Here is a 16,582-nt window from a genome sequence, read left to right on the forward strand (position 1 = left end):
AGACATATGCATATTTTAATTGGAATCACATCAGCTGCATTATGGTTTAGTCATAATATTGCTAGAAATTAAGTTGTCTAACTGCATATATTTTACCTGCTATCACATCAGGAAAGGTGCACAAACATCTCTGGGAAGCTTTTTTCCTCTTCAAAATGAAGATAAAAACAACCAGAGTTTCTGCTGAACTCTGTATCACCTTATTATGAAATGTTAAGTGTCATGAACTGCTAAGCAGCCATTCCCATTAGGAAAGCTGCAAAACTATGAAGATCTTCTTGAGAACTGAGTTTTCAGCTAAGTTTCCTAACCAACATGTTGTTGCTTAAGAGGTTCTGAAAACAAAACATCACTTGATGTTTCTAGGGTTTTGGTCATTTGTTGACTAGAAACCATTAACAATATGCCTTGAAACAGTGACTGGGGAGAAAAGAGGAAATACTGAACTTTGAAAAAAAGTGACAAGGCCTTCTGGACAGGACTTCAACTTTGTATGTTCTCATTACTTTGTTTCTGAATTTAGCAGTACTATCCCAGCGAAGCCCATAGGGGTTTTGTGGTCTCTCAGGCACTTCGTAGCTGAGACAGGAGCACATCTGAATTGCTAGCACATGATTCACCAGCCAGTAGTCAACAGCAACAGTACTACCATAACAACAACAACAACAAAGATATCTAAGTCTACATACATGAGAAAGATGTGACAGAACAGCAGTAGAAGTGAAACAAATGTCGGAGAAAAATTCACAGACTCCACGTTAGCATATTCTAGTTTCTTTTTCAACCACTGAGCAATGAGTGGTATGCAAGTGGAACAAGTTAAACTGAAGTGGAACTGAAGCAATGAGTTAAGGAAAAGCAACAAAAGTGATCCTAACGAAATACAATAAGCAACACTGACACTGGGAAATCCTAAAGTAATCCACAGGCCATTTTCCATAAAAATCAATAGTTTATTGCCATGCTACCTTTTTTCTTTTTTTTCCAAATGAAGTTGGCACTGGTAAAGGGGAAAATGTTGTCATAATACAGATACATGTAAAAATGTGCATTTGGTAAGCTTCCTCAGTAATGACAGCTTCAGACAAGTGAAATTAATTTCTTTTTAAGATAAATGTGGAATGGCATAAAAATACACTCTTTTCTGCATAGTATAATATTACTTTTTTCATAAAAGAAATACGGAATGTTTGTAAAAGCAAATTCACTGAACAGGGCAAGTTAATTGAAATTTTATAAACAATTTGGCAATGGTACTCCCACTGTTTAGACTTTTTTATATAAAAGAAATAAAAATCTAGAAAGCTACCTTTATACAAAGTTGCTATATTTATGCCTTTAAGTAGGAAAAAACATTTTATAATGCAAATTAGGACATACAATAATCTTACAATATCATACAATGTAATGACAAGAAAAGAACATACAACATAAGATTTTGGCCTTTGTAGAAGTGTCTATTTCTGCATTTAATAAATGCATTTGTGGCACGCTGGTGACTATTGTATTCTCACTACTACCAGTCAGCTTTTGTGCGAGCGCAGTATCCAACTGTAATGGCAGGTCTGCAGTTGAGTTTAAAACACAGCCTGTTTGTCAGGAGGTGAAAGGTGATGACATTGCAGCAAAGCGAGATGCGAAAAAGGCAACAGGCCTGCTGGTTCAGACATCTGTATTGCGGGACACCAGACAACACTCTTTCCTTTCATACCAGAGCATTTCTTATACATTCAGTTATTAAGTACCAAAGTGTTACAAGTGAGAACACCTGTGTTTGAGATTTGGCAAAATTTCAGGAAAAATACAAAGTTAGTACCAAACATATAACATATTATATATAAAATGTGGGTGTATGACATACACATTCTAATGCAAAAAAACTGCATTAATATGGAGTTAGATGTGCTGACATCCATTCCTAACTAATACAACCATTACAAAACAGGTGTAATCCTGATCTTTCACGCACTTCAGAATCACTTCCTCTTTCATACATAATAGTTAAAGCAATATATATGCAAGTATGACTAAGAAATCAACATTCACATAATAATCTGAACTCTGACCACAACAAATAGGATTTTTTTTTCAGTACTTGTTATTAAATATATTTATATTTTTACAGTATTTTTAGACCTTTCCTGAAGAACTTGACCAACCAGGTCTTCAGGTGTAACAGAGCTGTTACGTCAGCACAACTTGATCTTGCAGGAGCACGTCCAGTGGCCCTTGAAGTCAATGCAAATCACGTGTTTGGCTTCAAAGGACACTGCATGAGGCCTGACCAAGCTCCAGAAGGATTACCCTGCAAACAAGGAAGATTCCCTGATGACATCAAAGCTCCTACCTCAGACTTCCTTTCCTACTGCCAAAGGGAAGGACTGAAGCAGAGACATGGACTCTGGGCATTCTGGTTGGCAGGTGGTGTTGGGCATGACCACGTACAGCACAGCCCCAGTGTGCGGCAAGGTGAGTTTCACGGCACCTTTTGTACCAAGGCTTCTCGTGGAAGGCAGAAGAGCCGCTCCTCCACACTCACTGCTTGGCAATTAGGTCACCAGGGGTCTCAGATGTGAGCTGTGGCTGTGACACCAAGGCATGAAGTACTTTGCAGACACAGAGGAAGACAGTCCCTGTTCTGAAGGGCTTGAGCCTATTTCTTAATCATCTTTTTTACATAAACTCCTTTGTATATACACATATTCGCTACATAAAGTAGAATTACACCAAAGTAATGGATATAGCAGAAAACATTGTCACAATATATGTATGTAACCACACTAAATAATTATTAAAACTGCAAGAAAATTTTCAAAATGCCCGTTGTAGTATCTAAAAATATAGAAATGTCCAACACTTGTTTCATCAACTTTGAAGGTAACTTCATCTCTCATATTCTATCTGTACACCTACATATTTCAAAACAAAACACCGCGTTAATCTGGAGTAAACACCATGTTTTAATGGCTAATATCCTAATAAGACATCTGAAAGACTTAGTCACATACCTTACAGCATGGTATCACAAGACATAATGTATACATGGTCAGAGTTACAGCTGCTAAGCTGAGGGGTTTTTTCCTCCTTATTCACTTATCTTGTCCTGAAGAGGAAGTAATTCCTAAAGATTGCGAAAAGAACCTTAACTGGTGACTTAACTGGTGACTTTCCCATCTTTTTTGTATATGCTCTACAAGAAGGACATCAGGAACCTTGACTCCATCTTAACGCAGTTTTTTGTGGTGGAATTTCTTCTGACTTTTTTTGGAGTGTATATGAATTTAAAATAAAGACATCATAAATGAACTTACGTTTATATTAAGTAAATACTGTCAAATATAAATGCCTGAATTGCTACCTCAGGGAAAAGATGGGAAAGATCGTACTAAATTCCAAAAATACCTAATTCTATCTATCACTGAAGAACCGAACTTCTTCAGGGGAAATGGGAGAAATTCAGATTTAAGTCCACAATTAGTTCCTACTAAATCAGCTTCATCTTATTTGTAGCCATTAAATAAATTAGTACAGTGTAGAAATGGAATTTCACCACTGATCCCACCTTACATGTAAAATACTGTTTAGAAATAGAGGTCCAAATCAGATACATCATTACACGCTTAAAGAAGTAACTGACATTAATCAGAACTCGCATTTTTGCATCACCAACAGTGAGTAAAGACAATCTGCTCTCTCCTGATCCTGTCTCAATGAGAAGTGGTTAAGTATAAAACAAAAGCAAGGACAGCCAGATTTTGAGTCAATACACACAGTTATAAAACCAGCAAAATCAACTGCTGGTCTGTCACCTACAGAAGAGCAGCCCTTTTTTGACACTGGCTCAGACTCCATACAGTTTGCACCTTTTTGTGGCCCTTTTTACACCCAAATCCTGGTCAGAGGGGTAAAACACACAAATATCCAAACATCTCAGGGAGAAGGGAAATTAAGCAGTTTATGATATGAAAGGTATTTTTGAACACTTAACATTTCTATAAGATTTCTGTAGACTTTTAGTAGGAACGGGATTAGTGCTTTCCCTTGGAAACTTACTTATCCAAGGAAACAAAACCTGTTCTAATGAGAATTAAGGTTTTCAGAATGGTCTGGTTTATATTTTTTTATGGAATCACCAAGAAACACCACAAAATTTTTAAAAACTGGTCCTTCTCTTGACATCAATTTGGGAAAAAAATACTTTCCTGACATAATCAATGGATTAAATTCTCACTAACTGTATTTCTAATACAATCTTTATTATGTACTTTTGGTCACTGTTTCATCTTTGTCAACTCAGTTTTTTCTTTGTTTAAGAGATACTCTAATGTATGTCTTTCCCAAATCACTGCATTAAAGGAATACCTACAGTTAAAGGCTTTCCCTTGTCCAATGTGCTTAAAGGGTAGCGGCCAACTGCATGTTATGGATGGAAATTATAACTGATGGAGATGTTGCCGTTTTTGCAGGATCTAGTTTATGTAAACTTAACATGGCTTGGTTACTACAGAAAATGGTTACATATTTGTAGTTTCTCAGTCTACACACCTGTGGGCCCAAAATAAATATGACCTAAATACTGTGGAGAGATTTCAGCTGAAAACTGAATCCTAGATTACAGACACTAAACCTAACATCACAGCCTTGAAGAGACTGAATTGAAAAACTATTTACTAAGTCTCAAAGGGTAAAGTGCATTGCAACTATATCTACTTCAAGGGGAAGAAAATAAGGACTGCTATAAATGAGCAGCATGGGTAATGGGGACTACCCAGTATGTCTGCAGTGCACACAAAACAAGAAAGCATTATCCCACCTGAAAAATTTAAGAGGGTAAAAAAAATAGTCCTGGCAAATATGTCAGACTTGTTAATATAGTTAAGGTTACAGAAAGTTGAAATTTCTCAATTCTGGGGACCAGAGCTAAGAAAACAACCCCTATAAAGTACTGTGAAACTTGCAACATTAAAAAAAAATACTCTGAGCATCCCTTGTATCTGAGACCAGAATAGACATAGGCCAGCACACGAGAACTAAGGAGGGACGTGGTTGGTGGCTGTAATTGCAACAGGTCACTCAGGATCTACCTGAAGTCTCTGTTCCCCTATTTGTCAACTAAGAATACTGTCTCCCTGCCTCAAGGGTGTGTTTATTCACAGGTCCAATTAATTAGTATTTCTGAAACACCCACACCATACAGATGAGAACCAAGTATTTCTAGGCAGCTGGTTAGATCAAACACACTTGCCTCTAAACACATGCTGAAGCATTAGTTCAGTTCACAAATTAAAGTGAGCTCCAAGCTAAGAGCCAGAATTACACCAGTATCATTAACCTACTACTTATTTTGCAATATCTGGTAATTTCTCTTCCGTATAGACCAAGACTGGTCCATAGCATAGGGTGAGGCAATGGCAAAGATGAGAAGGAGCACTAGCACTGCAGACCTGTAAAATGTTTCACTCCAGACCTTCTTGAGTACCAAGGTCTCCCCACAAGTCAACACGTCTATCACAAGAGCATGCATGGGTTGACCATGAAATTATTAACAAAGTGGTTTTTTTTAAATCTTATTTAAGTTCCTCACAATGATCTCAATGACTCCCATATTTTACTTCTGCAAATTATTTTCTTTGTGCATCTGGTATTTCAGTACCATACAGTCTGTAAAAAACAATGACAGTCAGAGTGTAAAGGTTGCCTGGTATCCGTTAATGGTGTGACAAGACACGTGTTTCAGGTGCTATTAGTGCTGCCACTAGTAAAGTGAGAGAAGACCAAAGAAAAAGTTAACAAAGGAACAGGGAACACACTCCAATTTAAAAGACAGAAAATAATCGTAGTTTGTTTGTTACAAAACTTGAATTCAAATATTGCATGAAGAACCTTAATTATTTTACATATCTCCAAATGGCTTTTCTTGCATGTTTTTCTCACTCACAGTTTAAGGGTTATTTTATATCACACCAGTTCACAGAAGTGTCATTTCCTTTGCAATCACAGGCTCAAGATTAATCTCCTCTGCTGCTAGTACCAAGGTGCACCTGCAATACTGCCAGAATTCTAACATTATTCAGAGTATTAGAAAAACAACAAAACAAAGAACTTCTGCTAAGGGTGCATCTGGCATATTCAACAAACAACATTCTACCTGGATGTACCTGTTACACTAAGCAGCCATCACTGAAACCAAGTTCACCAACTGCAAAAGGAAAAGAAGTATGCTCGTAGATAATACTACCCTCAGATAATTCACTACATATCTTTCTAAATTATACTATCAACTATGGATGCACACTGCTAGGATGTACAATTTTCTATAAAGAACTATCAAGTCCAGTACCCTGCCTCCCGTGTAACCTGTGACTGATGCGTTAGAGGAAGACAATAACTGCATAATAAACCTTTCCAGTTGTGCAATCATGCATGTTGCTGGAGAACTGGGATATCTCTGTCAGGCATAAAAACGTAGAACACTGGACAAAGACAACCATCTGACCTTCAAGAGTCTTTCTTTGTCAAATGCAGAGAGTAAGACAAACACATAATGACCCTGAACAATAATTAAAGCTATGTACAAAATGTTGACCTTCAAAAACAAGACATTACGGAACAGGTAAAAAAGAAACACACAAATGCAAAGGAAGGAAGGCACACTGAACTAAGAAATGACAAGAGAGCCTTAATTCATATAGCAAATATGTTCACAAAGAACCCCAAACAAACTCTAATGAGATTAAAGTTGTCAGGTTTCACAGGGAACTTGATATACCACTGTGAATTCTCTTCTAGCAGAAGGAGCTTAAGGCTGGGTTTAGATGTGTTCATAGCTCTGATCAACTAACTTTGATGTAACCTCTCAAATATCACACAAGTTAAGAAAACTTCAGAATTAGAGGCCTTCTTGTCTATGTGGTCTAATAAAAAAAAAAAACTAACAAAAAAAAACAAACACAAAACAAACAAACAAACAAAAAAGACAAAAAAAGGTGTGGTGTTTATACCCTTTGAGATGAACCAATATATCTTGTGAACGTCAAACTGAGTGAGTTAATGCATTAACATACATTTCATTCTGGAGGAGCCACTTCAATGAGGAATGAACACAAGATATGTATTTTGAAAGATTAGGTTTACCTGCTAGTAATGCACATATCAAAGAGGCTTTAAAAAGTGTTATAAATGTCATTAACGAGTATAGGCACCAGACCAGAATATTTATAAATTCAAAACTGGCATGTCACTCGGAGTCTAATCAATTTAAAGAGGCACTGTGAAAGGTGGTGATGCTGCTATGCAGTAATTACTACTACTGTAGAATGAAATAGTGTTACCTAAATGAATACTTGCTCTACATTAATTCCCTTTAGTTAAACAAGTACATGAAGTAGGCAGAAAAAGTTCTATTAGTCTATAAAAGGCGTTAGTGTTAAGAAATGCAAAATACTTGCATCTTCAATTCTATAAACTTCACAAAAGGTGCAAATGATTTAATGCTTCCCAGGCTCACATAGGCAGGTCAGTACTGTTATGTCTAGTTTTCCTAGAAGTACCATCATCTCGGGGCAGTGCTTTTTGCAAGCTTGACATAGCAGCAGTTCTTTCAATGTCTATCACAGCATACAGCTCTGTGCGCCTGGTTGGAGTTTGCGGAAGTGGAGTGGTGGGGGTTTTTGGAGTCTGAGGGTTGTCGGAGTCACTACCACCTTCCAAGTCAACCTGTATGTAGTTGAGCTGCCTGTGTTCTAAACTTGGACGCCTAATGTCAAAGTTAAAGACTGTTGGGGTACAGTCCCGACGTCGTGTAAATTCTACTTTATGAGCACTTGCTGGTACTGTTACATTCTCTGTATTGACATAATTATGCATTGGATCTAGGTTATTGTGGTAGCCATTTAGAGATGGGGTCTTTGGTCCTAAACTGTCATCTTCATCTCTACTCAGCTTGCGGGCTTCCCAAACAGGAGGCAAGGATGGCAAGTTCTCATAGTTCAACAGCGCAGTTCTCCTCTGAGCAGAGTTGTTAACATTCTGGGTGTCTGAGGTACTGGTTGATGTCAAACGACCTCTCCTGACCCCTGAGGCACTAGGGATTGATAACCTATTTATGTTTTCATACACCAATTTACTACCAGATGGCGTTTCTCTGCGTTCATCACTGTCATACCCAGTGTCCCATTCAGTATTGTTTGTGCTGCTGCCACTAACTTGGTCTCTCCCAAGTTGCTCCAGTTTCTCTCTTTCCATTAATTGTCTTTGAACAGGTGTTGGTCCTAAAACAAACTTGACTCCTTCAGGCTCCAGGAGAACCTGAGCATCTCTGTCATCAGTACACATCTGATCCTCTTTTGCTTTTGCTGTTTCAGTGTTTGAAAGCTTTGATTCCAATGGCGCATGCACACTTGATCGACTTTTTCTTTCCTCTTGTACCCCAGTAGTGTTGACGTAAGTGTGCACCTACAAGGGGAAGAAAAAACAAGTAACTTCAAATGCTATTCATGCCTTTTCTCCCCCTCCAAATTTCTTTCTAAGTCCCTGCTTTTCTAATCAAAATACCAGAAAAGCAAATCTCATGATAGCAGCTGTTTAACAGCAGATGTCATATCTTTCACATGTTGCTGAACTGTGCTGTTTTAGGGTTTTTTTTCCTTGTTGGTTTTGTTGATGTTACTCTAACAAAAGAATAGAACTTACACCTAACACTAATGATTATTTTGATTTCGTATTTTACCTCAATTTTGCTCTAGTTAAAGCTTTTAATGTTCTATTCCAGCTCTGCTCTGGTCAGGGCAAGCTTGAGCTGCTCCAACTTAGCTCATTAGTTCAAACGAACAAATCAGTGAGCTCTGCTGTCCCTCACTATGGCAGTGACCAACAGTTCAACAGTTGCTTTAGATAAATTTATCTTTGTAATTTCAACACTGCAAAGGAAATGTAACTAACACACCCACCCACGCCATCACCCCTAGGATCAAGCCATGCGTACTACTCAAGCAATGAGAAAAGAGGCTGGCTCTACTGGAAAAACAGTCCATTCTTTCTTCAAGAGCCAACAGTCTCCTAAAACCAGAAACTAATGGAGAAAAATACACAATTCCATATGAACCGTGGCACTCAATTAGAAACAAGAAGGAGTTGGCACTGAATGCCACTAAGAAAGGCAGGAATATACCAAGTTCCCACAGTGGATCAACACAAGGCTGAACGGGAATGACTGAAGTAATGGATTCCTTCTCTAAATTTTAATTCTGTGTCTGGATACCCAAACAGCAAAAGCAGTATTTGACAGCAGCAGTCATCTAGCCGTCCCTACTTCTCTGTTAAGCTCTACAAGTTGAAGTGTTATTTACAGCTCACTTGACTCCTACACTCACTGCTTTCTCTTAAACTCATTTCTCTTCAACAGCTCCAACAGCAACACTTGGACTCTTCTGTGGGGGCTCTTAACAAATCCTTCCCACAAGATGTTTCATTGCACTTGGTTCCAGTTACCTTCTCTGATTTCCAGCATTGGTTCTTGTGATACATATATTCCTAAATCCCACCACAAATTTTATTAAACTTGACTAATATTTTCAGCAACAATCTGAATGAGGAGACAGAACACACCCTTCTGGAAGTTTTCAGTCTATCCCAGAATGGTAGAGAGGGATCTCAGCAGAACTGACCTCATAGAAACCTCATGAAGTTCAGCAACAGCAAATGGGAAGTCCAGTGCCTGGCAGGGAACAACAACTATACCACAAGCTTGGCACCAACTTGAAAACAGCCTTGCAGGAGAGCACTGGCAGTCCAGGTGAATGGTAAGTTGAATGTGAATCAGCAGTGTGCCCTTGCAGCAATGAAAACCAAATGTGCATTGCTTTGTGTTAGCAAAAGAACAGCCCAGTAGGTTAAGGAAAGTGATTTTTACTGTCAATCCAGCACTCGTGAGACTGAATCTGGGCTCCCCGGTACAAGACAGACATCACCACACTGGAAAAAGTCCAGTAGAAAGCCATGTTTAGAAAGGCACATGACATACAAGGAGAATTGCAGAGCACCATCCTTGTTCAGTCTTAAGGCCAGAAAACCACCTAACAGCTGTTTTCAACTTCCTAAGAGGTAAAGAAAAAGACAGAGCCAGACCCTTTTTGAAGCTGTTCAGCAAAAGGCTAAGGGGCAATGAGTTACCAGGTGTAACAAGAAAAAAATCCATTGACATATTAGTGAGAAATGCTTTCATAACAAAGGTGGTGAAACACTGGCTCAGAGTGTTGTAGAATCCCCTTGGAGTATTCAAAGCATGACAGGACAAGGCTCTGTGCAGCTGCCTCTAACTTTAAGATTTGATCTAGAGGACTCTAGCGGTCCCTTCTAACCTAAATTATTCCACAATTTCTATTCAGCAAATAGAAAACTTAAATGTAAAGCAGCTTCTTGACCAAGATCTCTCATTAGAAAGTACAACTCAGGTGGTGTAAAAAATATTTACTGAAATTTTTGAGTATATGCCAATACATACTTTCTGTATCTTTATTAATATATAAGATGAGCAACTTAAAGCAGTTACTTTCCTCCACAAGCTATCCTACAAAGTGTCATTTTAAAAAGGCAAAGCAAACACTTTTTTGAGGCAGTTAATATATGGTAGGAATACATTACACCCTATACTGAAAAACACAAATGAAAGCCTAAAGAGCAAGCATTAGAAAAATCTGAACTAATGCAGAACCTAACTTACATAAAAGGAAAAAATACCCACTTGCTCCTCTGCTACAAGTAAAGGATGCGTTGATTCTTCACCAACAGAGGGGAGGCGTGCACTTCCGACAGAAGGATGTCTGCTGGAAGGATGTGATGAAGCATCTCCAAAAGATGGATATCTGGGATAGCCATTAGGTAAACTTTGTGCATTGAACCCAGGAGCTGATTCAATTAGAAAACAAGTAAAGCCATATTAAAATAGAACATTTTACTGTATATGAGTAAGATGCTTTGTATCTTCATTTTCGATTTTCAAAGGAGAAATTAAAATATGTAAACCAATGTTAAACAGTCACAAGGGGAATTGCTGGGGGAGAGGAAAGGAAAAGCAAATTGGAGAGTACAGCATCCCAGTATTTACTGAGAAAAATCTCTGAAGCAACCACTGAAATCCAGGTGTATTACACATCACAGTTCCCCCAGTAAACTCCCTATCCAACTTCTCATTTTACATTAACATGTCTCCTTAACAAACAGTACACATAATAATAAGCTTCTATTTCCCTGAAATCATCAATAACCTGGAATTCCTAGTTTCAAATATCAAGCCATCTGTCTGAGATTACTTAAAATCCTCTGGTATTTTTGAAAGGACTCCACCCATCTATCTACTCACAGCAAAATAAGTATTACAAACCCACTGTAGATGTGATATTACCATTACTTTTTCCCCCCTAATAAAAAGGTTGGAACATTACCCAACATTAACATTTCTCAGAAATGCTGCAAGTAAAATATGGTGACGTATTATAAAGCAACACTGCTTCAGTGTTCATACCCATACACCTATTGAATTGCTTTGTAATGCAACACTGCTTCAGTGAAGCAGTGTTCTTATGAAACAACCAAGTTCCCAAAACTTGTTTCTTAAAGCTGAAGAACTTGAGCATGGCAGTTTTGTTACCAAGACTTAGGATTCCCTAAAAAAATCCTCAGCAAGTACCTCAAGAGAATGCATTACTGGTACTTAGCCTCTTAGCTTTAAATTGGTTTTCTTTTTAATTACTTAAAGATTTAATGAAAATTAAATGCTATTTTCAGCTAAGCACCACATTACATTCAGGTACGTCATCTGATAGTATAACCATACTTACTGGTAGGTGTTCGAGGGGTTCTTGGAGCTTCCAACTCAGTTTGATGATTATTCCTTTCTACTACTGGTTCTTCTACCACATTTATGCTATTATTCTGCATTATCTCTTGCAACATATTAAATAGCTCTTCTGCACGGGCACATTTAAAGGCAAAGATTCCTATAAATACACAAGGAAAAAATCAAAATCCTTTAACTTAAAGAAACATGTCTTACAATGTATGTAACTTTCAAAAAAAACAGAACTGGAATCCATGGAATGAATACCTGCCAAAGAAACAAAATGTTAAGAAACTTTTATTGCACCAAAATACACAAATTACTGTAAAAACCTTAAAAGTGTTTATCTAATAGAAGAGTAAGATTCCCATGCACCAAAAGTTCAGTTAGAACAGAAAACTGGTTCAGATAAGAGCAAACTAAGTTTTGAGTGCTAAATGAGGGGTTTAAACAAAACAAAACACACAAAGCAGGGCAAGGTTTTTTCTTTTTTTTTTTTTTAAGCTGAGAAAAAGGATACCTGTTTGATAAATTAATTAAAAAACCCAAAACACAACTACTAAATGAAACTACTGTGGTGTTACACAGTCATATTTTTTAAATCAGGTTTCTATTAAATTACCATAAAAATAAGATCCCTGTACAACAGCAAAGAAGAATTTAAACATTGGATAAAAGTTTGGTTTCTTTGAAAGGATTAAAATGAAAAGCTAGTAAGACAAACTGTGTGAAACGGACAGTAACAAACCAATTGCTTTAGGCTAAAGGATAGACACAGAAAACAAAGTTAGCAGCAATACCATGTCTTTTGCGTGTGTATTGTGCCACTTTGCCTTTAAACAGCAGGGAGCGCCCCAACTTACCATCACCAGCAAAGTCGCAGCTTTGGATTATTCTTCCATTGAAAGCATGAAGTTAAAGTTGACATGCTTGTTAAACGTGGGTGGGTTGCTCATTTTTTAAAGTGAGTATTACAATCTTAAAACACTCTACTAAAACTACCTACCTAAATAGCTAGTTCTGTAAGTACAGTTATGGTAATACACTGGCAATTACTATCAAAATATATTTATTTAAGGACAGAGAACTGTGACATCAGAACTACCAGAAAGGCTCCACATGGCAGAAGTTCACAAAACCCCAGCTGGGAATATATCAAATGGACTTAGAGGAATGACACTCCACAATTAATATTCAGCTGCTGTGGTGAATAAGCTTCATGCTTGCAACACAGCAGCTGCAGAGCTGCTTCTCTACGCCATTTCTCCAACCCACGATCCAGTTCAAGTATAAACCATGTTTAATTTTTTACATATTTATGAAAATTCACACAAGATACTTAAATCTTAAGGGACAAAAAGTAAAATAAAATTGAAAAAAAAGAAAAAAATCTAGGTTCACAAACTTTAAAAAGCTCCCAGTATGTTTCTGAGAAATTCAGCTGTCTTTACCTATTTGTTTTAAAAAGTGCTTCCAAACTGCTGATTCCTTAAAGTAGGAGGTGAACCAAATTGGCACTGAAACTGCAAGCAAAACCAACCTGATGAAACCTTGATTTTTATTAAATATGTCCACATTAATACAATGTGATCTGTCATTTACGGAACACGGTGACACACAATCTCCCCCAAGTTTTCTACCCTTAATTATCTATTTAGGTGCACTCCCAAAACTTATCAATTAATATAATTTGAGATTAAATGGAAAACACAAACGAGAATATCAAGTAATGCAATCAGTAAAAGTTGCTGGGCAATATTCAGGGTATACTCAAATGAAATTCTTGGTCATCTCACCAAGTGAAGTTTTGCAACTGTGCCCAGTGTAGGTCTCAGGAACAATGCTCCACTGCAAAAAAGGCAGCAGAGAGAACATTTTCTGGCAGATTTCTTTTTTCTCAATACTCACAGACTTTTAATATTACATAAGGAAGGCAAGAAACAAAAGAGGGAGGAAAGGGCTGCTGCTTACACAGGCTGCTTAATCTTCTCTATTAAAAATTAATATAGGAAGCTAGCAGAAAAGTCATTTAGACTTTGGTGGAAAATTGTGCACATTTGCTAACAGGCCATGGGAAAGAACCTTTAAAATAATATTTTCAGTTTAATTTTATCTATTTTACGTATTTAGAAGCAGCAGTAAATTAAATCTGAAAAACTAATTAAAGTGATTTCCTTCAAGACAAAGTTTATCACTTGCTTCAAGGAGCCTGAGAATTTAGGTCAGTATGGAGTGTGCTGTAACATTTGAAAACATCTCCGTTTCTCATTAGGAAATAATCTGAGAATACCCCAACTGTCTGCTCTTACCTCTGCTTGGACAAGGAAGACTGAATGGTAAACTTTGTTTATGATCAAGTTCTTTCATCTTACTGATTTTTTACAGTCAAATTTTAAGAAGGTGCAATTGCTAAATATCATTATTGATAAAAGCACTACTAAATGCTAAAAATCTGTAAGAAAATGAAAACGCAACTTAATTTCACAAGATACGAATACGTAAGAATTCCAACTACACACAGCTACATTCCAGTGGAAAGATGCAAAACGAGGCCAAAACCACTATACCCTTGGGGACTGCTGCAGTGAAGAGAGAAAAGCCTAAATCTTCTCACTGGGAGCCAACCTTGGCAAAGGCAGGCATGATCTGGGAACTGCAAAGGTAACCATCTTTTCCAATTAAAGCCACATAGAAAATAACTAACTGAGCATAACTGGAGATTACACTTCATACAAATAATATGAATTTGAAAATGGCATCACTGATATAAATGGAAGTGGCATTTGTTTTAGGAAGAGGATGAAAGAAACACAAGTGTGTTACTGAAGACAATAACAGAGTCAGGATATCCAGTTCATATCAGTGCTCCAATCTTTTAAAAATCTAAAAATTGAGAATTCTTTGAATTCCAAGGAGATTCCTCCACAGTTCGTTTCACTGCCCTTCTCTGAAGGTCAAGTCAGCCTCTGAGATAGAAGGATTTCCTTGCCAAAAACACCTCCTAAGTTGATGAGAGCTATCCAGACCTACAATGCCAAAAACTGTGTAACTGAAATCCTCATTTTACCGTAAGACCATTCCTCATAAGGTAACACACTTTCTTACCCCAGAAACCACCTTCCCATATAAAACTATAGCCTTTAGAACTCTTGCCAAAGGACAGGCAGATATACTTTTTGTTTGGGGGATGGGGGGAGAAGGAAGGGAAGTGTCATCCAACATCAAATAATTTCCAAAAAGCTTTTAATACCAAAAGATCACATACCTTGTCCAGTTTGACACCTTCGGCCACTTTCAAAAGAGAAAAGATTTGAGTCATAGCCATAGCGACGGAGACAGAGGTAGTGCCATTTTACAGAGTCCCTTTTACGGGTGTACAAAATTAGTTCTGTATCTGTAAGTTCCATTATGCCAGAACCCAGTTCATTACCATCATCATCGACATTAATAACCTATAAAAAAAGAAGTTAAATAGCATTAGGTCAGTACTGTCTGAACACCAATACTACTACTACTAATGTTTCCCTGATAATGCTCCACCTGCTCTGTCATACTGGTTATGATCCTTGAGGTAAAAGTTAAAAACACAAAACACCTCATCAAACCAGTTCCTTTGCTTCCCCCACCCAGAATTAAAAGTAATACATATTTAAAAGCAGTTTGAGTAAGACTACATGACATTACTGTAAAATCCAAGGAGAAATTTAAAACACAAGAGATTTGTAAGTTTAATTTTTTTAAACTGGCTTTATGTACATGTTCTAGTGTTTTCATCCAGATAAGGCATACCTCAGATAATGAAATATTTTTAGAGACCCATTTCTGAAAAAACATTTGATTTGTCATATAACCCCACTTAAAGTTGGGTAAAGGAATGAAAAAGATAAGCAGCTCCAAGATAAAGCTTCCTTCACATACGTGTGTAGCCTTGCACTGTGCTGAATCACCAGACTGGTTTAGACTTTTTTATGCCTTTTCAAAAAAAAACCCCAAATAATTCAAATATCCTATGATTACCTTGTGTGAAAATGTGTACAAAGATTAAAACCCTTTTTTTCTGCTTTTAAACCGGTTTGAGGTCATCTGCATCCTTTAGGCAATCTGGACAATGTCTATTTTCACAGACTCATAGAAATGGTTTGGGTTGGAAGGGAGCTTCAAAGGTCATCTAGTCCAACACCCCTGTATGGACATCTTCAATTAGAAGATTCCTCTGCATTTATTTTATCTCACAATACTGCTTCTAATGGGATTGCGTCTTACTCAATAAAAAGGCTACCAAAAAAATCTTCCCTATGATATTGATGAATGTTACTCCTTAAAGAGAGATTTTCAAGTTGGAATCTAGTCAACTGAAAAGAATTAGGAATAGTTAAATCTGCCACTGAGGCTTATGCCAACTTTCTTCATTTTACAAATTACATGCTTGCATCTCCTCCCCCTGCTGCTAAATCAGTGACCCACACAAACAATAGACAAATTCTATGAGGAGAAAAATAGGAACTAGTAACACAAAGTGATTGATGTCAAATGCATAAAAAGCAAGAAAACAGAAAAATATTTTATCCTTCAGCTTTTTCTACTGATAATATGAAACATTTCCAGAAATCCCATGGCTTTAAAGCTCATTTTGGTGTTGCCCTAAGGCAACTCATGAATAGTTTTTCCACTATGGAAGCATTACATTCCTTTGCCAACTCACAGAGACAGTCTGGAGCACAGAAGCAAATCTGACTTGTGTGACTA

At 37.3% G+C, this 16,582-nt stretch overlaps 1 protein-coding gene across 2 annotated transcripts in view; it reads right to left on the reverse strand.

Annotated features, from left to right (window-relative positions):
• Positions 1 to 941: 941 nt before the first annotated feature.
• Positions 942 to 16,582, reverse strand: part of FRS2 (fibroblast growth factor receptor substrate 2) — a 46,872-nt gene continuing 31,231 nt past the window's right edge. The window contains exons 1-6 of one of the 2 annotated variants that reach the window (XM_061467117.1): positions 15,102 to 15,240; positions 12,700 to 12,731; positions 11,838 to 11,996; positions 10,742 to 10,905; positions 6,966 to 8,454; positions 942 to 6,931 (exon numbers count right to left, since the gene is read on the reverse strand). In XM_061467117.1, the coding sequence (XP_061323101.1) occupies positions 7,504 to 8,454; positions 10,742 to 10,905; positions 11,838 to 11,952 (1,230 nt within the window). In that variant the 5' untranslated portion in view covers positions 11,953 to 11,996; positions 12,700 to 12,731; positions 15,102 to 15,240 and the 3' untranslated portion in view covers positions 942 to 6,931; positions 6,966 to 7,503. Of the gene's footprint in view, positions 6,932 to 6,965; positions 8,455 to 10,741; positions 10,906 to 11,837; positions 11,997 to 12,699; positions 12,732 to 15,101; positions 15,289 to 16,582 lie in introns of those variants that run through there. The other variant, XM_061467116.1, reaches the window with a different exon arrangement.

This window comes from Pezoporus flaviventris, unplaced genomic scaffold (assembly GCF_033815535.1).
Source record: "Pezoporus flaviventris isolate CSIRO_AGI_PZ_B2104156 unplaced genomic scaffold, CSIRO_AGI_Pfla_v1 ptg000045l, whole genome shotgun sequence".
Taxonomy (NCBI): domain Eukaryota; kingdom Metazoa; phylum Chordata; class Aves; order Psittaciformes; family Psittacidae; genus Pezoporus; species Pezoporus flaviventris.